Source organism: Paroedura picta, chromosome 8 (assembly GCF_049243985.1).
Source record: "Paroedura picta isolate Pp20150507F chromosome 8, Ppicta_v3.0, whole genome shotgun sequence".
Lineage (NCBI taxonomy): Eukaryota > Metazoa > Chordata > Lepidosauria > Squamata > Gekkonidae > Paroedura > Paroedura picta.
The window spans coordinates 26693542-26718177 of NC_135376.1; the positions used below are offsets into that span (position 1 = coordinate 26693542).

Consider the following 24636-nt stretch of genomic DNA (forward strand, 5'->3'; position numbering starts at 1 on the left):
TGGTCCACTGGATGGGAGAGAGTGGCAGGAGTAGTGCCATAATCTTCTAGAGAGTTCCAGTGAGCGCACATCCTGATAGGATTTGAAAAATCACCTGATGGCAGATAGCTTGAGACAATAATTGAGATAAAGGCCAGAGAGAAACCATGCTAACTTCATGACATTGCTAGACAGAGGCCTAGATTATGCCAAGCTTTAATTGCAGTTAACAGCTACATAGTAAAGGCTTAAGCCTCTGCGCCTTGGACATTGAAAATTAAGATTGTGCCATCTAACACCAGATACCAATGTATCAGTTAGAAAAGTTAATTTTTGTTTTATGCTGCAAGGCTTTAGAGTCTGTGTTGCCTAGTATTTAATTTATTTATTTATTGAATTTCTACATGTATTCTTTAAATATTTAAAGGCTGCATCACTCCAGGGGACTGCTGATGTCACCCTAGGGTGACACAGCACCCCAGCTGGAAATCCCTTCAGTAGAAACTGAAGGTCAACCATGCTTCTATTGTTGCCATTTTACTGTTAGCTCAACATCAAACAAATCTTTCAGAAATTTTACATACCCATTTGTATATTGTACCACTTCCAAATGGGGGAGCAGTCTGTGTAACTGAATGTTCTACTGTACCAAATGCCCATGGAAAGGTTCGTGAGGGTGAGAAAAGTTCAAGCCCACTCTCTTCCTTGAAATGCTACTTTTGCTGTTTTTACAAAGGGGGAACATTCAGCATGTAATTTTCCCAGCTGCATTCAGAAATGATACCATACAGAATGGGTTGTGCTACATCAGCTCTGAATACCGGCATACTCGGGGTATTGACATTGTAGTCTAAAATTATTTTGCATACTTGTAGTGCTTCCCCCCACACACACACACCTTGACATTTAAGGCAAAGGAAACCCATTTGCCTCAATAAAGGCTCGTTGAAGCGGAACTGTTTCAGAGCTATGTGAACTTTCTTCATTTAGATTGCTAATCATATTGCTCTTTTTCAGCTTGGAGTTTCCATAGTTACAACCACATGGCTGATGTGGGTGGTTCTGTTTCTTTTCAATCCATAACAAAACAGCTGGAAAATATTTCATAATCTGTATATGGTAGGAGAAAAAATAACTTGGTAATTAAAATCCTCTATCAATGCTTTCTTTCTTGAGCTAAACCTGGAGAAGGAGGTCTGATTAGCAGTGCCAGGCAGGAATCTATCATTACAACTGGAGCTGTTATTTTTAGCAAGATAATTTATCAACATGGTTGGTTTCCTTGGGACTGTTCTTCTCTTTTTCATCGGACTCATCATTGAATCCAGGCCTGCTGGCCATGACAGAACCTGGTTACAATAGAGCAGCCTCTCTCAGCATTTGGACCATGGACGCACACCTGAATTTTTTTCAGGCTTTGAAGCATATTGGAAGTGATGTCTGCTGGCCATGCTTCCCTGCCATGCCACCCAGAATTGATATCTCACCTCCAGAAGGCCCCTCTGCCAAACCTGGAGTTAAAACAAAAACCCTAAAGACAACCCCACCTCCAGCCCCAAGGAAGGACTTTACCTCCCTTGACTCAGCTGCCACCAAAGACACAGGTCAATTAAGTTATACGAGCCACAGCAGAAGTTTGAATGGTAGGAGCCCCTTTCCTTCCCACACTGTCCAGATCCATCATTGGCCCTTTGGATGGGTGCAAATCAACCTGTCAATGAGAGATTTTTTAAAAATAAAATTTAAATAATTTAATAAATCCCAACACACCTCAGTGCATCTCAGGTGCATCAATGGCACACCAATGTGTGTCAGCACTCCGGTTGAGAATCCCTGCAATAGAGGCTCAAGAAAAATGTGCTGTCTGCTTTTTTTTCATTTTTAAAAAACTAAATGTTGTGTTCATAACTTTCAGACCTGTTTGTAAGGCTCATGAATGGTTTGAGCGATAGAATTTGATGCACTCTCCTCCAGGAAAAACTCATACTGGAAAAAAACACAAGGACGGTTGTGTTGGTGTAGGAATCACCAGAAAATTTAAAGCAAAACCATAGAGTTCTGTGTGATTCCTAGATTTTCCTTGTAAGTGATATCACTCCACATGCAATGCTCATGGTTTTTTACATTTTTACTCCCATAAGGTTGCCAGGAGGCCTAACAATGCTATGGCATAGACCTACAAATGACCTCTTTGGCAAAAATAGAAACAAGAATGTTTATGTAAAACTTTATGTTTAGTTATAAACATAGTTTTTTACTTATTTTGATCTGATCTTCCCTTTATATATCTACATATATATGTCTAATTAGTTTCAGTCTACAGTTTTAACAGAAGTAGCAAGGAAGAAAAAATGAAAAATGAATTATTGCCATTCTGTGCATTCAAATTGATTGACACTGCAATTACACATACGGGGGCTGCTTCCTGTCATTTTTTACGAGGCAATTTATTAGATTTGGGTAGGAAGACATTATGCTAAATTCAGTATCTGCTAACAAGTGATAGTACAGGAAATCAAATAGAAAATGGAAATAACCAAGCTGAACATTTTATCCCTAAGTGGTTACACTGATGAGAATAGGACAAAATGGGAATAGATTACATAATGATTTACTGGTTTGGGCTGCTTTTTATTTAATTTATAGCATCCTAAATGTTACTTCTCTATTCTGAAAAGGAAAGATTATTAATCTGATTCATGATATAAACAGAGGCTGAACTATGAAGACCACCCAATTAAATACTCATTGGGCTGGTAAAATCAAAACTGATGACCTATCTGTTGAGACTTGGTCTGGGGAATGCAGATGGTGTTAGTGAATGACCTGGGCCACTGGAAAGATATCATAACCCCACTACCACCACCAATTCCCTTTAATCTCTCAGTGGCATCTGATTATTTGAGTGTAGAATTCTTTTGAGGCATCTGATTATAAACTAAGGATTCATGACTCCATGAGGCTGCTCTTGTATTGAATCAGACCATTGGTCTGTTGAGCTCAGTACGGACTGTCAAGCAGTGGCTTTGCACCTCATCTACTACTTAATTCTTTGCAATTGAAGATGCCAGCCAGGGATTGAACATGAGACCTTCTACATGCAAAGTGTATGCTCTACCAAAACCCCTCCTGCAATCCCTGAAGATGGACAAGACTAAAGAGATAAGTTCAGGCCCTGAGCTGACTGGATGATTTTATCAAACTTTGTACATAGTGGTTAATTAGATAATGACCTAATTTGGACATGTTAATCAGTGTGGCTCTGGGTGGATGCTGGATTTCAGACACAATGCCATTCCTTTTAATGCTCTGGCATCGTGCATAGAAGTACAAGTGGTTTGGAGCATTTTCTATCAATTCCATGTGGTTATCAGTTCTTCCCGTTACCGGAACCACCGTCCTCTGTGCATTGGTTACCTTCAGATTAATATAGTAATGTGGTCTACACAGGGTTTCCCTAAAATGACGGTCAACAAAATTTACTTGACCCAAAATACAGCTACAAGAGTCGATTGTTGGGAGCAGATATTATGAGTTTTTGAGCAGTTTCATTAGTTATCTGTTTGCTTCCAGGAACAATTTAGGGGGCTAGTTTTGATATTAAGGTCCAAGCATCCTGAGACCAATATACCTAAGGAATTATTGACTCTTACAACCTTTCCAACCTGCAACATTTTGTACAAGAAGCACCTCTAGCCTCCGTTATATCAGGATATTAGTTTGTCATTGACCAGCAGCATGACATTATTTGTAGTTCCATCAACTTATGAAACTTTCACTCTCTGCTGGGGGAAAATCAACTCGGGGATGCCTCAATTGTCATTGACTGTAAAACAAGGGAAAGTCCAAAGGCAAGGGAAAACCAAAAAGTGTGATTAGTCAGGTAAATATCCCTGGAAGGGAGGGGAAAGTGGCAAACGAGATCCTCTCCCAAACGCCTCCCAAATTACCCCTTGATACCTATGACTGGACTTGCTGTCAGACTACAGAATGTCAAAAGGAGCCTGCCACACCACCCAAATTGGAACTTGTGGGACTGTTTGAGGGGGAAATACTCAACAATGGGGTTTTTCCCCCTCTTCTGGTGGAAGGCTGGCCTCCACTGGGTTGGGTCCCTGCATCATAATAGAAGGAGTGGGCCACCTCACTTCACAACACACACTCTTCATGTGCAACCTCCCCCTCATTCGAGCTGGATCCCACAAATGTGCCCTGCCATCCATCTTGTTGGGGGGATAACAAGGAATTTGGCCGATGGGAGAGAGAGCAGTCACTCACCAATTCTAAAATCAGACCTGGCGGATAGGTGTGTGTTGGCATGAGATCTATAAATCTTTCAGGGAGTGGGGTGGTAAATACAGCAGGGCTCCTTTTATGCATCTTCTCAGCTAATTCCCTGTTTGACTGGGTAGAAAATGTACTTTTCTCTCTAGAAGACCTATCCTTTTACTTGACCTGAATGGGAATCCATCTAACTACCCACTCATCCTTGCCAACTTTCCCCTAATTTTCCTATCTGAATTAAACTGCTGTCAATCAGGGTTAAATTCCAAAACTGTCAGTACTTGACTCTTCTCAGCTATGGCTGAAATAAGACTGAATTCTCTTCAGCATCCAGGTTAGAAGCATTTCTCTGTTCAGTTGATGCTAATCAATTTATTATTATCATTAATATACTAGTAATAATAATAATATTTGTATGCTCCCACTCCCAGCCTGCCATCTTGTAGTGGCTAACAATACAAACATACAAACAATACAATCACATAACATACTAAACTAAACTAAAATCTCTAATCCCCAGAATCCTGTCTCTTATCCCAATATCAAATCCCAGGCCCAAATCTCAAATCTCCCAGGGAGATGTCACAGTGAGAATACCAGATCTTTTGCCATCCTCAACCAAAGGCCAGAAAAAGAGCTCTGTCTTACAGGCCCTGTGGAATTGAATCAGGGCAGGGCAGGGCAGGGCAGGGCAGGGCCCCAGCTCCTCCAGAAGCGAGCTCATTCCACCAGGCCAGGGCCAAGTGAACTTCACGTGGACCAGGGATCATTAATCCTTTTGTACCCGCAGTGCTAAGGGCCCTTTCAGGGGCATAGGGAGACAAATGGTCCCTCAAGTACACCAGGCCCAGACCGCATATAGCCTTAAAGGTTAAAACCAGCACTTTGAACCTGATCCGGTATTCAACTGGCAACCAATGCAGCTGTCTCAGCACTGGCTGGATGTGGGCCCTCCAAGGTATTTTCATAAGGACTCTAGCAGCTGCATTTTGCACCAGCTGAAACATCTGGGTCAAGCTACACATAGAGCGAGTTACAGAAATCCAGCCTGGAGATGACTGTCAGCTCACCATGGCCAGGTGTTCTGGGGACAGATAGGATGCTAGTAGCTGTGTGGAGTAGGATAGAAAAATACCTGAGCCTCCATTGTAAGGGAGGCATCAAAGATCATACTCAGATTCCTGGCTGAGTGCAAGGTCTTCCGTTGTACTTCATCCAAGCTGGAAAATGCACTTCCTAATCTGTCTCCTGCCAAACCATAGGACCTCTGTCTTGAAGGTCTTGAGTTTCAGCTGGCTTTGCCTGACCGATATCACAGCCTCTTCCAAACATCTGGAAAAGATCTTATGGCATGGCCTGCCACTCAAGGCTCTCTGGCTCTGTCAAGAATTAACCCTTCACATTCCTTTAGCTGTTTATGCAATACTTTTAAAGAGTGTGGTCACATATACATACAGGGTGTGCATTATTTGTATTTATAATATCAATGTAATAGGTAATGCTAATTTATTCACAAATAACATTAAATATGTGTATATTTTAAGGAGGAGAAACAGTATAAGAAAACAAAAAATGATATCAAAATAATCACAGGTATTCACCAGGGAGAAGTAAAAGCTAAACAAGGATTTGCAGTTAGAAATAGCAAGCAGAAGAAATATGAAATCACTCCTATCTATGGGCAGATAACTAAACTACAGCCATTCAGAAGCATGTGAATTTGGTCCTTAGTCTTGCCTGTAGAATATTTATTTATCAATAATTTCCTCTCTCCAAGAAATAAGGACCTTTGCACCTACCCCTTATAAGCACACTCATATCTTCTAACCATAAGTGATTCAACTGTAGAATACAGCATGTACAGTAATGAGCACTGAAATTAGGTCCATAAGTTGAAACATACATTCCTAAAAATTTCTCCAACTGAGGAAGGAATCACCCGTGTAAAATGATGGTTGGTGGATGGAAATGCTTATCGCTTCAGTGCAAGGGAATGCAGCTGCCCATGCTGAAATGTCAGATGTTAACCTGAAACCCTGGAGGCAGGCTTAAACTCTGGGATTTCTTTGCTATGGCGACATAGTCAATTGCACAATTGCATCCCAGAGTGAGCAGTGGAGAAGTGAATGCAGTGAGATACAGTGTAATTTTCCAGTTCTAGAAATCCTTAGAATGAATTCCTGGGACAGCATGAATACTCCTTTGCTGCAAAAAAGAATTATCATTTTGATTAAGTCTTCCTGATAAGATGTTGCCAATGCAGAAGGCACAATAATTCCCAGGAAAATGTGGATGCTGCATCTGAAACTCGGAGATGAGATATATATGTATATGAGATATATAAAAAGTTCCTTTTAAAATTTCCTAACAGGATTCCTTAATTATGTCTATTAAAGAGATTCAGCTTAACAGATATCTTCTTTCAGTTAGGGAGCTTTTACTTCAAAGTTTCGAGGAAATCTAAAACTATAAAATGTTGCTTCATGATTCACTTTTATTTTGTTTTCTTTCAGTGACTGTCCTGGCTATTTTCCACGAACTCCATGTTGATACAGATCTCTACACGCTCCTTTTTGGTGAGAGTGTCCTAAATGATGCTGTGGCTATAGTTCTCACATAGTAAGTATAAGCACATTTATAATGAAATATGTGATTGTTCTTCAGTGTGTATGATCTCCCTTTTCGAAATTAATTAGCACTCCTATGATTCTATACTGATAATGGGAAGGCTTCCCTTTCTTTCAATACAATTGTAGGGAAATAAAAAAGAAAGAAAGTTAAACATCCTCTTTCTTAGCACTTCTGCAGACCAGACTCATGTGGTCTCTAATATTTTTTAAATGTGGGAAACTCTAATCGCACATCCCCGCCCAGTGTATAGTTATAAACTGAGATATATCTTCCTTATATGTAAAAGTGGAGAATGTTGTGTGTTTTAAGTTTTTTTTAAATTTTGAATTGAAATCCAGATACTTACATCTTATCCATGTGTGTCCTCTTAATATTTACGAAATGGCCAGGGGGGTGTAATGAGTCCAAGGTGTCCGAGTTCCAATCTGGACCAATCAGGATGCACCCTGATTGGGCCGGACCATACAGTGACCGCCCACTGTCACCGTCCGCTCACCACTTTACCCACAGACACACCTGGCTGCCAGAGCTGGCACATCTGCCACAGTCTATGGCTCCAGCCAGCCACCGCCACTGTCTGCCTGAGACCAACTTGTGCTTCTGGCCCACCTGAGAACAACTGCGCCCTTCCTGGGGGTACCAGACAGAAACGGCTCGCACAGAAACGGTTCATGTGGGGGCACCATTTATGCTTCCTTGGGAATGGGTTGGGCACAGAGAGTTCTTTATCTGTTGTCACTGTTTCTGCTCATCTGCTACACACCCACTTTCACCATGCTAAGTGGTGGCCCACCCCATCTTGCCAAGGGATTTCCCGCGCTGCTGGCCATGCCCCACACGCACAGCCCCCATCCTGCTTTCTCCTCTGCCAGCCTCCCCTCCTCCTCTGCCCTGTCCCCTTTGTACTGTGCAGCCCACCTGTGCACAGTGGCCACCATTGCCCAGCCAGGGTGGTGGCAGTTGACGATCTCGAGGGCGTGGGAGTACCCTTGGACCTGCTAGGCCAGTCTTTCTCAACTTTTTTACCATTGAGAAACCCCAGAAGTGTTGTGATTGTGCAGAATATGACAGGAATGCATAGACTTCTGCATGCCTACCCAGGCTCTCTCCTTTTTGTGACTTCTCCAGAGCCATCATTTTGGAAGGGGTACATGGGTCAACATGACCATATATGGTCATATCATCCAATCAATGTTTAATAAATGTAATATATATATTAAAATTAATTAACTCCCATCCATTCTGGAAACCCTTCCCAAGCCATCAAGAAACACCAGGGTTTCATGAAACCCTGATTGAGAAAGCCTGTGTTACAAAAACATTTACCAAACTATGGATCTACCATTATTTGACAAATTTAGGACCAGATCATACATGTGAATGGCTACTTATTTTCCTCTTATATTTAGAGGATCATGTCAAGACCCTACTGTGTGACTTAGATGTGCAGCTCACAGCAGCTGTTTTTATTCCCATGGAGACTAAAGGGAAGGCGACTGTAAGCCTCTTTGTGACTCCTTCAAGTAGAGAAAAGTGGCATATAAGAACCACTCCTACTCCTTATCTTCTTCTTATGTGACCCCTGGAGTCACATAAAATGGCTATAAGAATTTGTAAGGTGTTTGTCCATACAAAGCTATATACAAGAGAAATTGGGTGGGCAGAAAACTGCAGCTGTGTGAAACAATTTTAGGCCCAAACTAGAGACTTTGGGAGATCTGTGAATGGATTTCACAAGAAGCCATGGGGAGGCTTTAGAATTTGGGAGCATGACATGCAGGAAAGGGAAGGCACTTTGATACTCTGGTAGAGTCTCTGGTAGAGAAAAGTGACATAGAAGAACCAACTCTTCTTTTTGTTTTGTTCTTCTATCTTGAAAGGGGTGACTTTGGTTTTTGAAAGATATAGAATGATGTCATATACTTTTGCCTAAAGCCTCTGCTCATTTCGCTTTGGCCATATATACCCATGTAAGTGCCATCAAATTGCCACCAACATATGGCATCCCCCAGCAAGAGGTTTTCATGGCAAGTGAAAATCAGGGGTAGTTTGCCATTTTTGCAGTCTTCCTTGATATCCTTTCATCCAACCACTGACCCTACATAGCTTCTGAGATATGATGACATCAGGCTATACCATGCTGGAGCTAGTAACCCTACCCGCCACATTCCCTATTGGGCGGCCCAAAGGCATCTTGAAATTCTACCCTGAATAATCACTCATCAATGTGGACTCTGCTATGGCCCATAGTTCCATTGCTCCACCTTTGTGGGGAGAAAAGTAAATAGAGCCAGTTCAGTAAACAGCTAGGGCAAAGTTTGTGAAAATAGTTTCAAAGATGTAAGACCAGGCCAAGGTTTGGGAAATATTTGCCCCCTGAACTTTGTTATGCTGTTCACCATTCAATATTCAGTTTTGCCCTAAATGTCCATAAAGCAGAAAATTACTAAGATTAATTTTAAAATAATCTGTCCTTACTCATTTTGAAACCAAAGGAAATGTCAGAACTGGAACGATAATCTTTATTGCTTTGGTAAAGCTACAGCTACAAAAACAATTCTCCTTCTGCACCATAATTCTTTTAGATATTTCCAATATTTGTATCAGATCAACAACTCCAAAAAAACATATCAAGCTTTTAAATTTTGTCAGATAATAAAAGCTATTAATTAAAAACAAAATAGGAACAGAATAAAATAGACCAATGAAGCATATTAAATTTACTAGCTATTATATATTGTGAAAAATTATTTATACTGGAAAAGGGGTGGTAGTTAAACAACTATATTTTTATTTCTACCCAACATAAAAAATAGATTGACTTTTCAATCTATTCACATTTTGAGGAGTATTTCAGATTTCTCATCCTTCTTGTTTTGACTGCCAAGTTCCATTTTGACCAAGATCATGCTTGGGTTGTTTCTGTTTTTTACCTCAGTTCTATCTTCTGTAACCTCCTACTGAGATTTTCTCACAAAATTTATATTTCTTTACTTTTTTATTTTTTTTATTTATATACCACCCTCCCCTGCAACTTATGGAATATAAGAAAACATAAGGATAAGTACAGCTTAATTCTGCAGTCATCAAGTAAACAACAGTAATAACAACAGTTTCATAAAAAATCCATAACCAGTGGTAACAATATTAAACATGTAACAATGTCCCCATAGGTTGGTCAGTTTAAGATTCAGGTCAGGGGAGAGGTTCTGGGGGCCTCATGTAGAAGGTGTTGATTCGGACAACCTCAACCAAATGCCTGGTGGAAGACCTCCATTTTTCAGGCCCTGTGGATCTGTGCTAGCTCTGAAAGGGACCTGATCTTCTCTGGGAACTCATTCTACCAGGTGGGTACCAGGACAGAGAAAGATATGATCCTGGTTGAGTTCAGGTCAGTAAATATATTATTCATTGTAAATTATATGTCAGTAAATGAGTACTATATGCTGTATGTATAAATGACAGGCATTGTGCATAGAAAATATGGCTGAGACTCACCTCTGCCACTTGTTGAAAGCACGGAGGGTGGCTGGAGGCAGACGTGACCATTCCAGTGGCCTGTCAGTGGCACATACTGTGTGGATGCTGTGTGTGTCAGAAGAAGAAGAAGAAGTGTTGGTTCTTATATGCCGCTTTTCCCTACCCGAAGGAGGCTCAGAGCGGCTTACATTTGCCTTCCCATTCCTCTCCCCACAACAGACACCCTGTGGGGTGGGTGAGGCTGAGAGAGCCCTGATATCACTGTCCGGTCAGAACAGTTTTATCAGTGCCGTGGCGAGCCCAAGGTCACCCAGCTGGTTGCATGTGGGGGAGTGCAGAATCGAACCCGGCATGCCAGATTAAAAGTCCGCACTCCTAACCACTACACCAAACTGGCTCTCAAGGCAGGAAGGTGCCCGTGACATCTATAGAGGCACCATGTGTGTGGGTCCAGGCCTTTTTGCTAATGGAAAAACATTTTGTTAATGGAAAAACAGCCTTGTTACAGTGTCTGAAGTGGATGTTTCAGAGTTAATAATTCATCACAACTGCATGTTTGCATGGGATGGAGCCTATTGGCAGGGAGTCCGGTGTGCCATTGTACTGCCTGGGGTTTGGGACCTCCATATGAGGCAGCATGTAAACAAATGTAGCTGATCCTGCTGGCTGGCTGGCCAGGAGCTTGTTGTCAGGAGGCTTGGGGACAACCAACTGTGGTTTGTGCCCTTTGGCTCCCCCTTAGGACTGGACTCCAGTAGCCAAAGGGATCTGCTTTCCTAGTAGGGAATGGTGTGGATCCCCAGGGCGCCTCAGCCCCAAATTGCCCTCCTGAAAAATACTGTATAAATTTCATAAATTGCATAAACATGCATAGACAATACAAAAGAGTTTGAATTGATATATAATACAAATCCAGCAATGAAAAGCAGAGAGCTAAAAAAATACATGAATATATAGAAAAAATATGGCACAGAGAACATTTGCTCACTCTTAATTTTGACTACCATGAAAATTCAGGAAAGATGAGCTGAACATTTACTACCATCTGCCTCTCTGCTAACAGATTTTATAGAACATTCAGAATTCCTCCCCCCAATCCCCCCTCAGGTTCTGTATTTGCTTCCTGGGTTGAACAATTCTTTCCATCTATGATATGAAACAAGAATTGTTTCATTATGATTCAGATTGCTGGGTTTGTGTGTTTGAGGTATTAGAAGTATTGTGAGAAAATAACATGGGTCATCCTTTCAATAAGTCCCAATGGAATAACTGCTCTTATGAAATTTGTTTGTGTCAGGATATAGGAACTGACATTTGAAATTTCAGACAAGGTGACATCTAAATCCAATGAAAGTACAGACAATAATATTTAAGCTGCAATCCTGCAAGAGATAGAAAGTTTGTAGGGATTAAGGGACTCTGATCTGCTTATGATGGTCATTTCCAACAGTTCATTCTTTTGGGAGGGAGTACTTGCTTGCGTGGGATGGAGTCTATTGCTGCTGTGACACTATTGAACATAACATAATTTTGGACACCAGCATAGATTTATTGAAGACTTTCCTTAAGAACTGTATTTCTATATTTCTTAAAATGTTGATCTTTTGTCCTTAGGTGCAGAACTCAAATTACAGGTTGAGACTGGCAGTGAACTCACAAACCCATAAAATCCACAAACCCAAACTTCTGACATGTTCAATTTTAGGCCATTCCTAAAATATATATTCCTAATATATATTTTATATTTATATAAAATATATTCCTAATATATATAATGGCCTAAAATTGACAATTCATAGGTTCCATAGGTACCATAGGTCATACCCTCAGTTATGCTCCTCAGATTATTCAGCTGCAATACTTCTTATATATATCTAGAGACTGCTGGTCAGCCACTGAGTGAGCAAAAGGCCAGGCTTGATGGGCCCTTGGCTGTGATCCACTGTGGCTCCTTTTACATTCCTAACATTAAAAGTTCCTCCAGTTCAACTAGACAAGCTCCAGCCCTTCTCTTTGTGTTTCCTGATTGCCATTTCAGTTCCTTCCCTCATCTCCTTGCTGTTGTTCAAGCATGTATACTGCTTCTTTGTAGACAGTCGGAGTTCTTTTGGGTCCTAATAGTGCCCCATGTCTGAAGGGAAGGTTTTAAAATGAGCAAAGCATTTTCTCTTTGCCTGGAAAACCCCTTCAGCCCAGACTCTTGTAGAGCAGAAAGAGAATCTGATGGCTAGGAGGAAGTATATGACCCATCAAAGATCACTGTGGGAAATGAGCAAACAGGGATGCAGGAACCAGGAAAGCCCTGAGGTCACAGCTTATTTATGGAGAGCAGACTATACTCCTTAGCTTGGAATATGATTACAGAGAGAAGGATAGAGAGATCCAAGTTAGTGGGTGGACCTTAAATAGAGGTTAGGGGACTAAATCTTTTATGTCTGTGGAGGCTTCTAAAACCAATTGCTAAGGAGATCTGTAACAAGACATAGAGAAAACCAGAGTCCAGTAGCACCTTTAAAATATAGTGACCATGTGACACGAAAACAGCAGGACGGTCCTGACTTTTCACCAAAGGTCCTGCGTCCCAGGCCATTGGCGGAATGTCCCACGGCGTCCGCTGCCACTGCGCTAGGGAGGCGAGGAGAGCCAGGGAGGGAGGGAAGGGAGGGGGCGCCGCCTTACCTCCCTCCAACTCTGGTCACTTTACTTTAAGACCAACAAAGATTTATTCAAGGTGTGAGCTTTTGAGTGCAAGCACTCTTCCTCAGACTATGAACTGACCATCATGACATTCTCTTTGTCCCTTCTGTGATTTGAGCACTTCTGTGACAGTTGAGAGGATGTAAACAAAAGTATATGAAAGAGACATATACTGTACAAGAGGCTATGGAATAATCTAATCATGGACTTTTAGTTTTTGAATAAGTGTTATCTGTATGGTTCAAACTGAATACATTTACTACTACAACTAATCATGGACATTCTATTTAGCTCTGTGATTGTTTTAAACATTGTTTAATTTTAGTAAAGCTTTACAAGGAAATCTTTCCTTGTTGCTTGATATTATACATACAGAGCTTTCTGGCAGACCATTATTTCAGAAATCTCTGCTTAAAGGCTGTGCAACAGGGGTTGGTAGTAATCCTATGTATTTTTGGTGCTTTGGGGGCTTCTGATATTCTGATCCCACTGGTGAACCTCCTGATGGTATCTGGTTGTTGTTTTGGGTCACCATATGACCCAAAGTGTATCCAACAAAGTGTATCCAACATGGCTTCTTATATGTTCTTATGTTCATGGTGTCAGAACCAGACATCCCTAACCTCTGTTATTTTGTCTGTACAAAAACTGAAATGGCAAAATCAAATCCACCCTTCCACAGACTGCCTTAAAATAAACGGGAGTGAAAGCTGCAAATACCAACTTCTTCAGCGTATCCTCTGGGCTGTTTTTTTCATGTCTCCAGAGAACTTTGACTGAAGCCTCTCAGGAAAATCATGACCCTTGTCTGAGCTGTAGAAGATAATATTTTTCTGTCTATTTTCAACACCTGAAATATACTCACCAACACAGTATAAAGAATGTTTGCACTTCTTTACTGTGTGAGAAGAGGATTGGAAAGACCTGATAACATGATATGTGTATATAATAGCTTAGTATCTAAACAGAAGCACATCTGGAAATTGTTAGCTACCTGCTCAGTTCATTTCAGATGATCCCACTGCATGAATTAATTCGGTCACCCACCCACTCTAATCACAGGAGCTGAAAGTGAGAGGACAAAGCAAGATTTTAGGCTCAAAAAGAGGCGATTCCTTTGTTTCCAAAAGCAGCTACTGTAAATTCTTCCTGTCTTTCTCCCACAGTGTCTAGGATAAAGAAACACACTGCTCACAACCGTTTATAATGGAATTGCTCTGACTTGTTCACACTGTTGCTATGATAGATCCAGGTGATGTTGTAGGTACCCAGGAAAAAATGGAAATGATTAAGCATCCAGTTAGGAAAGCCAGAGCACCGTCACAGTGACTCAACAGGAAGTAGTTAGTGGAGCAGTAGTTAGGAGCAGTGGAAATGGCAGCAAAATACGTTTAAAAGGGCATTTTTCAGGTAGAAGTGGGACTTTGGAAGGGTCTTAACCGTACCCTTAGGAAAAGGCATTGCAGGAGTTTTACAAAGAACACAGAGTTTTGTGTGACCCTCACTTCCAATCCACTTGCAGCAGAATGCAGGGGGGAGGGGGGGTCCTTCAGCAGTGCAAAATCCTTGGTTTAGACCCAGTGCAGTGTTCCCACAAGCATAGGGACTGTTGGTGGCATGCCACAACCTTCTCAGCTCCCTCCTCTAGTGGAAGCTTAAAATCCCCCACCCTGAAAAAAAAAATGTTTTCCTAGTGAAAGGATAGAAAGTTCCACTTTGCCAGCACAAATTTGCTGTGTTGGATTCAACCCCTTATGTAGTACAGAACTGTGATCTCCCAAGGGTGGATCCAGCAAAGCATGGGAGGAAAGGGTAACGTTCTTAGCTTTGTTCCCCTAGCTCAAGCAACAGCACAAGTCCTACTACAATCCCCAGTGCTTCACAGAAGGATTGAGCCAATAAAAAAATGCCTTGTACTATGTCTTGCTCACACAGAAATGAAAGTTTAGATCCAGTAGTTTTGGTTTAGCACAAGCAGCCTGCGAGGTTTATTTTTAGCACTTCTGTTTTCACCAAGGCTGCTGTGAGAATCTTCCATGGGATCCAATCCATTATTTTCATTGTTTCCCTGCCCTTTGAGTAGTAACTACTCATGTGAAGTGGAAACGGATAAACTTGCATCACAGTGCCATAATATCACATTTTAAGTACCGGAAGATAAAAGGAGAGAAATGAAAAGGAGACACAGGGCTGTTGCTTTCCATAGTAATCATATGATTTCTGTAACAAGTTTGATGCTCCTGAATTCTTGTTTACGTTGGAGAAGCCATGATCTAGTAACAGAGACACACTTAGGCTTGCCATTTGCCCACATATAATGGGGGGAAACCCACCTTTGGCCCCAATCCCCTGCCCTTGAGAAACTGAGGAGCAGGAGAAAAAATGGGCAAAAATGGCCTTCATAGTGGTGTTCTAGGAATGTCTCCCATTTATCATAGATATATTAGAGGAAAAGTGATGTCACATCCTCCACAAACTCCACCCTCAAAATCTTTCAGAATTTTCTGAGACAGTATCAGCAAACCTAGACAAACTTTGTGTACTGAAACACCCAAGTGCAATCAGTTACAAGATCTCAGGTAGAACAAATTTTGAGTCCAGTAGAAGCTTTACGGCCAACAAAGTTTATTTAAGGTATTTCAAAGAAATGTCCATGCATATGAAAGTTCATACCTTAAATCAACTTTATTGGTCTTAAAGGCACTACTGGACTCAAAATTTGTTCTGCAGTTTCAGGCCAAGCATTCTGCTTCCTAGCATCTACAGAATGAAATTCTGAAATTCTAAAGAAACTTCCTTGCTGCTGTTTCACTTTTCAAATTACTCTGTGATTAAAAAACAACTGAAACAGAGGAACAGAAATGGATTCTTGAATTTCAGACAGAAACTAGATAAAGAGGATCTTAAAGAATACCTCTCAACAATGTGAGTTTGAACTATACAAATAAAAGCCAGAGTTTGATCATCTGTAGACCTGACCAAGTTGTATTTTTGCTTTGAACAGCAGGCCATGTACCATATTAGAATGCATATGTTGAAAATGGTTCACCATACAGTGTGAGGGGAGGGACTGCCATGTGATAAATCCTGGCCCAAGGCTGCCTTAGATATTCAGAAGTTGTGCTTTGGATTCTAGCCAAATGTAATATAATATCAGCTTGTGCTCTCAGTAAACCCAAAGGAGATATTTCAGCATAGCCTTGAAAATAGGCAATTTATATAACATAACTGTTTCATAGGAATTTTGAGAACAAAATCCCTAAGATGTGGTAATAAAAACTATCTTTTATGTGATATAAAGTCTCAGACAATATTCCTGTTATCTCTTGGTAACAATGTATCAGTTTTAAATTGTGCTTGGCATGCAGTGATATTTGCATCCTTTACTTCTCAAGGGGTCACTGTGTATTTAACAAGGCTTTGGCTTGGGATAGTATCAATGGATCAAATTTTTGCCACCATATCTAATTTGCTCTTCTCACACATGGTATCAATTGTAGCTAAAACATTTCTTTCTGGGAATTGTGAAAGGTCTTTTTTTCTCCAAGATGTGCATTTACTCCTGTGAGCCTATTAGTGCAATCCTTGCAGAACAAATCCATTAGAATCAATGAATTTGGATTTAAATAACTGTGCAGGATTTCACAGTATTTGACCACAACCTTTTCCAGCAACTAACATTCAAATTAGCCAATTCACTATAATTAAAACTAGTAAAAAGATGGGATTGTATGCTACAGACAGAGATACACATAATTGTAACACTTGTTATACAAAGGTTTTTGTACTCTAGATACTGTTATATATATTTATTCCAGAATAACCTGGGATATTCTTGCACTCTCCCATTCAAATACACATTGGAAAAACACTCCAAGCTTTAAAAGTTTGGCTCTTTTAATCATATTTGCTAAAATATGCTAAAAATTGTCAATAATCCATGATTGTTGAGCTATAAAATGCTGCCTAAGAGCCAAGCCATTAATCAAAATTTCCTCTAATATGGAATTGCCAGTTGGCCTCTCTTCTGGCATCATAATCTGAAAAGTTAGTACTATGGACCAAAAATGGCAGGCATCAAAAATATTTGAAGAAGAAGATCTGGTTTTTATACCCTGCTTTTCACTACCCAAAGGCATCTCAAAGCAGCTTATAATTGCCTTCCCTTCCTCTCCCAACAGACCCCCTGTGAGGTAGATAAGGCTGAGAGAGCTCTGAAGGAACTGTTCTGCAAGAGCAGCTCTAACAGGACTGTGACTAGTCCAAGGACACTCAGCTGGCTGCATGTGGAGGAGTGGGGAATCAAACCTGGCTCTCCAGATTAGAGGCTGCCACTCTTAACCACTACACCAATTACAAATTTGCAATTTGTAATATGAAGAGAGCAGGTAGTGATTGACTGCTTTTGAAACACACACTTCATTTCTGAGAACAAGATTTTCTGCAGTCCAGTTTAGTGGACAATCCTAAACATGTCTACTTGAAAGTGATTCCCAGGTTTTATTATAAGGAATGTAGGAGTGAAGCTTTAGGCCCATATATCAAATGTGACTCTTCTTACCTGAGCATTTAGTCGAAAAGCACCTTAAAGGTTAATTAAATTTACAGCAAAGTATTAGCTTTTATGAGTCACTGCTCACTTCTTCAGGTGCAGCTAGAATGTGAGTCCATCTGTCCTAACTATTGAAAAGTGGAGTGATTTTATATGCCAAATAAAATGACCAGGCAAATGTTGACAGCAGATAAGACTGGATTAGGTGTGATATTCAGAGGGGTAGTAGACATGAAGTAATCAACATTGGTAATGGGCCAGGAAACCTAGGTCCCAATTAAGTCCAGCTGAATTCATTGTCTTGAGCTTCATTGTCAGTTGCAGTTCAGCAGTCTCTCTTTCTAATTTTCCTTTGAAATTCCTTTGTAAGAGAACTGCTGCTCTTAGGTCAGCATCTGAAGATTGGAAGATTAAAATGTTTCCCTAACAGTTTTTGAATGCTGTGATTTCTAATACCATACATTTAGAACAGACTGTTGTATACTGCATTATGTGCAGCTGTCTTTGAAAAAGTCACTTGACTCAAAATTCTGCTCCCTGCTGGAATTGATTGAGCCAAAACCAAAACAGTCCGAATCATGCTTCACCAGATGAGAGTCACCTAAAACTGTGCCTGTCTCTCCGTCATCTCTAATTCCTTCCCCTCCTCTCTCTCCTTTGCTCAAGCTACCAGCAGATTTGCATGAGGGAGAAAGAAGTTGGCTGCCAGGGAAAGAAACTGCTGATTGGGGGGAGCCAAGAGAGAGCCAGAGAGGTGGAGGCTGTAGAGAATCATAGAATAATAGAGTTGGAAGGGACCTCATGGATCATCTAGTCCAACCCCCTGCACTGTGCAGGACACTCACAACCCTATCGCTCATCCACTGTAACCTGCCACCCCCTTGAGCCTTCACAGAATCAGCCTCTCCATCAGGTGGCTATCTGTTTAAAAATTTCCAAAGATGGAGAACCCACCACCTCCCGAGGAAGCCTGTTTCACTGAGAAACTGCTCTAACTGTCAGGAACTTCTTCCGGATGTTTAGATGGAATTTCTTTTGCATTAATTTCATCCCATTGGTTCTCAGCCATCCCTCTGGGGCAAAGGAAGTGGACAGGGAGGGAGTGAAGTGGGCAGTGGCTGGAAAGTGGGCAGTGGTCGCAACCAAGAGGCTGACCATCAGATCATGCGAACTGGGCTCTGTGAGGGCTGAAGAGTCAACCCCACAATTTCTTTTCAGGTCAGAGAAAGGTAAGTGAGCCCTAGCAGGGAAACGCTCTATCCTGGGTCAGGGCATCTGCCTCAGCTTCCATTTCCCCCCCCCCTCTCCCCTGCAATGCATGGAAGGTAGGTGTTACTTTCAGGCTATGGGAGAGGGAAAGGTTTCTGGGGTCCCCTCACCTCTTCCCTGAAATCTAAATTTGCCTCCCTTTCACATGCAATCTGGGCAGGCAGTGCCTGGCTTGGTATTCGGGGTCTGCACTTTGGCTTGGTTCAGCCACCTTAGCGATCACCATCGCCTGAGACAGACAGCACTGCAGCGCGGAGAGGAGGGGTGGTGGTGGTGTGCCAGCTGGCAGTCACATGCAAGCGCAGAGCTCTGCACCTGCATTCGGCCACTGGCTGGCACACCGCCACCACCACTGCCCCTCCCCTCCACACCATGGTGCTGGCCTCCTACGTACCACGTCAGATGTTGGTGATCGCCGAGGTGGCCAAACCGAGGTGGCCAAACCGAGCTGAAGTGCACAACCCTACTTGGTATGCTGTTTGTTGCCAAACTTTCTTTTCCTGTTGCATTTAAAATGCATGCCTTTAAATCACCTGTCATGATCAGCTGCTTGGCAGCCCTTTAAATACCCCCCCCCAGCCTTTTCAGGCAGCATCTCTCTCTGTCTTATGACACATCATCCCTATACACATCAAAGTACAGAGGTGGGATCAGCTGAGACACATCCAAAAATTACCCAAATCAGCATTGATTCGGATATTTTTCAGCTTATCTGAATCAAATCACCCAACCCTAGAGTAGACTGTTAGCCAGTGTAACTGCCATAGTATTGTGGTCACATGCTCTTGATATTTGGCCCTGTCCCACAGTCTAGCTGCAGCATTTTGGACTACAGCTCCTGAACAGTCTTCAAGGATAGCCCCAAGTAATGTGCAATGCAGTAGTCCAGTGTAGATATAAAGGCATGGTTCGTTGTAGCTTGATATGACTAGGGGAAAGCACTCCGAGCCACTGCCACACCTTGATTTAGTAAGATGAATGCTGTGACAAGCAACATTTCCAAGCTATGAGCCTGGCTTTTCCAGGGAAGTATACCCTATTTAGTGATAGTGGATTCTGGTTGGTTATTGAATGCTCAATATTTTAACTGTTGGTTGGCATGGTTATAGTTTACAGTCTTGATATTCGGGGTGTGCACTTTGGCTTGGTTCAGCCACCTTAGCGATCACCTTATCACCTTATCACCTTAGCGAATACCTTATTATTATTATCTCCATTGGATGCAGGGTCACTGAAAAGCGGTTATAAATTTTGATTACAGTAGCAGTGCAGAACTAAGCACAGTTTCACCCTTCTATGTCCATCAATGCCAACAAGGTTAGAAGGCTGCACCTTTGCTTAGGATGGCACTGTAAGGAAGACAAATCAAGGTGGGATGTAGGGAAACAGAGTGGATTATAAATTCCAATAAAAATAAATTAAAGGACTGGTGAAATCAAGAATAGCAAAGAGAAAACTGTACAGCAAAGATTAAGAGGAGGGAAGCAGGAAAAATAGGAATAATTAGCAGTGTCTGGAAATCAATTTGTTCCGCAAGAACTCAAGAAAGAAAGAAAGAAAGAAAGAAAGAAAGAAAGAAAGAAAGAAAGAAAGAAAGAAAGACATTCACAAAAAGGGAGAGCTGATACAAAGCCCAGATGCAAAGGGAAACATAAGGATGGGTGGTTCAAAAGTTCCTTGCACCCAGGGGAACTTACTGAGTTCAGAAGAGAAACAGAAACTCCAATTTCCTGCTCAGTCCTTGGAAAGTCCATGGTTGAACCACATTCTGCTAATAGCCTGGATGCCCTGCTGCAGAGATGAACACTTACAGGGAAACATATCATTGTTAATTGTTTTCACAACTTCAGAGAGGAAAGCTATGATCGGGGTGATTATTCAGATATTTATGGAAGATTCCTTTTTAAGAGGTGATACTTTTTCAGATATTAGCGCTTAAGAAGCTAGCACATTTTGTCTTGTGAAAACAAAGTCATATTCAAAACATGAAGATTAGACTGCAGAATTTCAGAGAATATTTATACATCCAAAAAAGGGTATGTATTTGTTAAAATAGTTATGCCCTGCCTTTCTCTCGTAGATTAAAGTGGCTTGTAATTCCAATTTAAAACCATTTATAATACAATCAAAGCCCATTAACCACCCCCCAAAGAAAATGCTGCAGCTTAACCCCCATTAAAATAGAATGGCCTTTATGATGTCCCTCAACACATCTATGGATGGTGCCCCCCTCCTTACCTCCTCAGGGAGCACATTCCACAAGGTGATTCAAGTAGGATGGGAATTGGATCCTAAGTCTTTATTAACTTTTGCCAGAGTCTGCCTCTGATTTACCTTTGAAATATTTGATTGCGGAATTGTAGAAACCTGACATACTTTCCCCTTTTAGAGTATAGTGATATGCTTTTATGCTTTGATTCCCTATTCTGTTAAATAGAAAGCTTCACAAAGGCAGGGCAGTTGTTGCTCTCCTTCTCACGCCCTGCTTCTAACCTACTGATAAAATGAGAAAAGTTGCTGAGTTAAAGGACCTTATAGAGTTCTTTGCTGACTTTCTCAATCACCTTTATATCAAATGTTCTCATTTAAATGGCAAAGATTTGTCTTTATAAAGCAGCTAACACCAAATCTCCAGCTGAGACTTGGAAATCAGAAATGTATTCTTTTTGCTTCTTGCCCATCAAGTGCCAGTAATAAGGACTCCAAAACTAGAACTTAGCTGACAGGTTTTTTGATGGTGATTGCAGCTACCTCTTCTATACGTATCAAAGTTCAGCAGGGAACTTTGAATGTGTTCAGGATTTAAGTAAACAGCTCACAGCTACCTAAGGATTCAGAGCCTCTAATGGACTGTGCCTCTCAAGTATCCCTGATTATCAAGGTCATCCGTGATAACAGCCTAAAAATTGGTACCTTATTACCTCTGTCAGTCATTGCCTTTGATTTTATCCATCAATTCCTCCTGCAATTTCATCTACACATCTACATAGCCTGCCAGAGACCATTGTGGTAATACTTCAGCCAATTCCTGTTCTATGGAACAGCCATTGCTTGCTTAATAATGAGAAACAGTATGGTGTAGTGCTTAGAGCATTTCAGTAGAACTGAGGAAACCTAGTTTGAATTACCTACCCATTAATGGTGGGTCAGTAAGTGGCATGTGACCTTTCTATTGGAGGCTCTTCTTCCAGTGTAAGGGACACTGAAGTCTGGGGGGAGGCTTCTTGGACTGGAGAAACTTCTTTCAGCTTCAGGTGGGATTCATGCCACTATCTCTCAGTCCATCCAACTCCACTGGTGCATTATAAGTATTAAGAGGGGAGAAAGATTCTCTGATCATTTCAGAGGAAGGGTGGATTGAAAAGTATAATAAAGAAGCCCCAATGGCATATATAGGATTTTTGGAACCTGACGCGAGATATTATGAGGGGCCAACACAGGAAGGACAGGAAGGCCTGGAGGATCATTGTCCATGGGGTCGCGATGGGTCGGACACGACTTCGCACATAACAACAACAAAACACCTCTACCCTCCTTTTGCATGTATTTATGCAAGGAAGCACCTCCATTCCAAATTGTCCTAGCCTATGAGAGATGTCCTTGCTGTGATTGACAGGAAGCCTGTTGCATCTTCCCTTTATTTTTGTCATTGCAAAAAATCTTGGTTCTTATTGGCCGGTGCTGCAGCAGCCATTGTGTTTTATGCTTTGGAGCAGGGGTAGTCAACCTGCGGTCCTCCAGATGCCCATGGACTACAATTCCCATGACCCCCTGCCATCATTTGCTGGCAGGGGCTCATGAGAATTGTAGTCCACGCACATATGGAGGACCACAGGTTGACTGCTCCTGCTTTGGAGGCTTTGACTGGCTTTTAGATAAATAATTTTAAGGGAAACTGTTTCAGGCCTTCCTGTGGGTTTCCAAATTGTTCCAACAAATAGTAGTGACTAAATAAAAATCAAACCACACTCTTTAAAAACTTGAAAGGGCAGTTTTTTTAATTCAGGCTTTCTCTGCTTTAGGATGCTTAGGGCTGATCCTGTGTTGAGCAGGGGGTTGGACTAGATGGCCTGTATGGCCCCTTCCAACTCTATGATTCTATGATTCTAACCAGGGATTTGTGAAACCCTGGGGTTTCTTGATAGCCCTGGGACAGTTTCCTGAATAGGTGAGAGTTAATTAATTTTTAAAATTTGTTAAACATTTATCTGTGATACAACAATATATGGTCATATTGACCTCCCCCACCCCAAATGGCCAATGATGGGCCTGGAGGGGATGAGAAGGGGAGGGGCCCCAGCTGGGCATTTATATGTCTATGCTTCCCAACCATATTCTGCACTTCTGGGGTTTCCTGAAGCCTGAATAATCTTTCAGGGGTATCTCAATGATAAAAAGTTGAGAAACAGTTTTAAAGCAATCCCTTTCCCAGCTGTTCACAGAAAAGTTGCCAGACTGTAGGTGGAGGTCTCCCATAAATATATCTTCAGACTTGAGAGTTGCCAGCTCCAGCTGGGGAAATTCCTAGAGATTTGAAGGTGGAACTTTGGAGGGTTGGGTTTGAGAAGGAGAGGGACCTCTGCATGGTGCAATGTTAAATAGCCTACACTCCAAAGCAGGCTTTTTATCCAGGGGAACTGTTCTCTGTAGTCTGGAGATCAATTATAATTATGGGAGGTCTCCAGGCCCCATTAGACGTTGATAGCCCTATACAGCAATCCGTTCCCCTGAAGAAAATGGCAGCTTTGGAGGCCAGGCTCCATAATCTTACATCCTTGCAAAAATCTCTCTCCTCCCAAAATTCTGCCCTCCCCAGGCTGCATCCCCAAATCAGGTATTTGCAAACCCAGAGCTGGCAGTCCTATACATCTGTAAGGTGCTTAAAACAAAGTTAGCTTTATATTTTCAGAACTGGAAGATAGTCACTAGCAAGGCAGAAGGCACTACTGAGCGCCAAATCCTAGTGGATGTAGAATATGTAATAAAAGCCATATAGGTAGAAGCAAAATATTTTTAGAGCATCTGTTTCCCTTATTACAAATTAATATATTGTAAATCTGACATTTATCTTTGAATACGATGGAAACTGGAAATAATTCAGTTTCCCTAAGAACCTAAATAAAAGTTCCTGGCTTGTAATTATTTTCTTTTCAACAGCTCATTTTCTAACATTTGTGGGTGTACAGGATTCAGTTATACCGAATGATCACAAAAACCTGGGGTCCAGCATAACCTTTTGTAAAGCGATAGATTATTTGGGGAGGAGAAAAAGGGAAGGAGAAAGATTATACAGTGTGTGTGTGTGTTCCCAGCAATGATTCCTGAGCTTCAACTTGCAAACCACTCACCCCTCCCCAGTTTAATTTTTTTTACATATCTGAGAAAGATGCACACACCTGTGTATCACATTTAGCTTGGCTTTAATTCATAAAACCCAGCTATTGTGATTTATCAAATTAAAAATCAAACCTTGCTTTTCAGTGCACATCTTACAAACTATGATTACTTCAATTCCAAACCATCATGTGGGGACTCAAAGATTGGATGGTTTGCTTTCAAAGCTGTTTGTCTTGCTTCTGAAATGGTGACAGCTGGGGTTTCTTCTCTGTGCAGCAAGGTACCTCTTTACCTTTTCTGTGGCAATTGTAGCCACACCTAAGGTGTCTACTAACAGGTAATTGTCCATTTCCAATGTAGGTGTCTGGAACAGGAAACTTAACAGCCAAAAGGCCTACTTTAGCACA

The 24636-nt window shown here is 41.5% G+C and overlaps 1 protein-coding gene across 1 annotated transcript in view; it reads left to right on the plus strand.

Moving 5' to 3' along the window:
• Window positions 1-24636, plus strand: part of SLC9A9 (solute carrier family 9 member A9) — a 303560-nt gene that overhangs the window by 63688 nt on the left and 215236 nt on the right. Inside the window, exon 6 of the mRNA XM_077348768.1 lies at window positions 6777-6882. Coding sequence (XP_077204883.1) covers window positions 6777-6882 — 106 coding nt within the window. The remainder of the gene's footprint in view (window positions 1-6776; window positions 6883-24636) is intronic.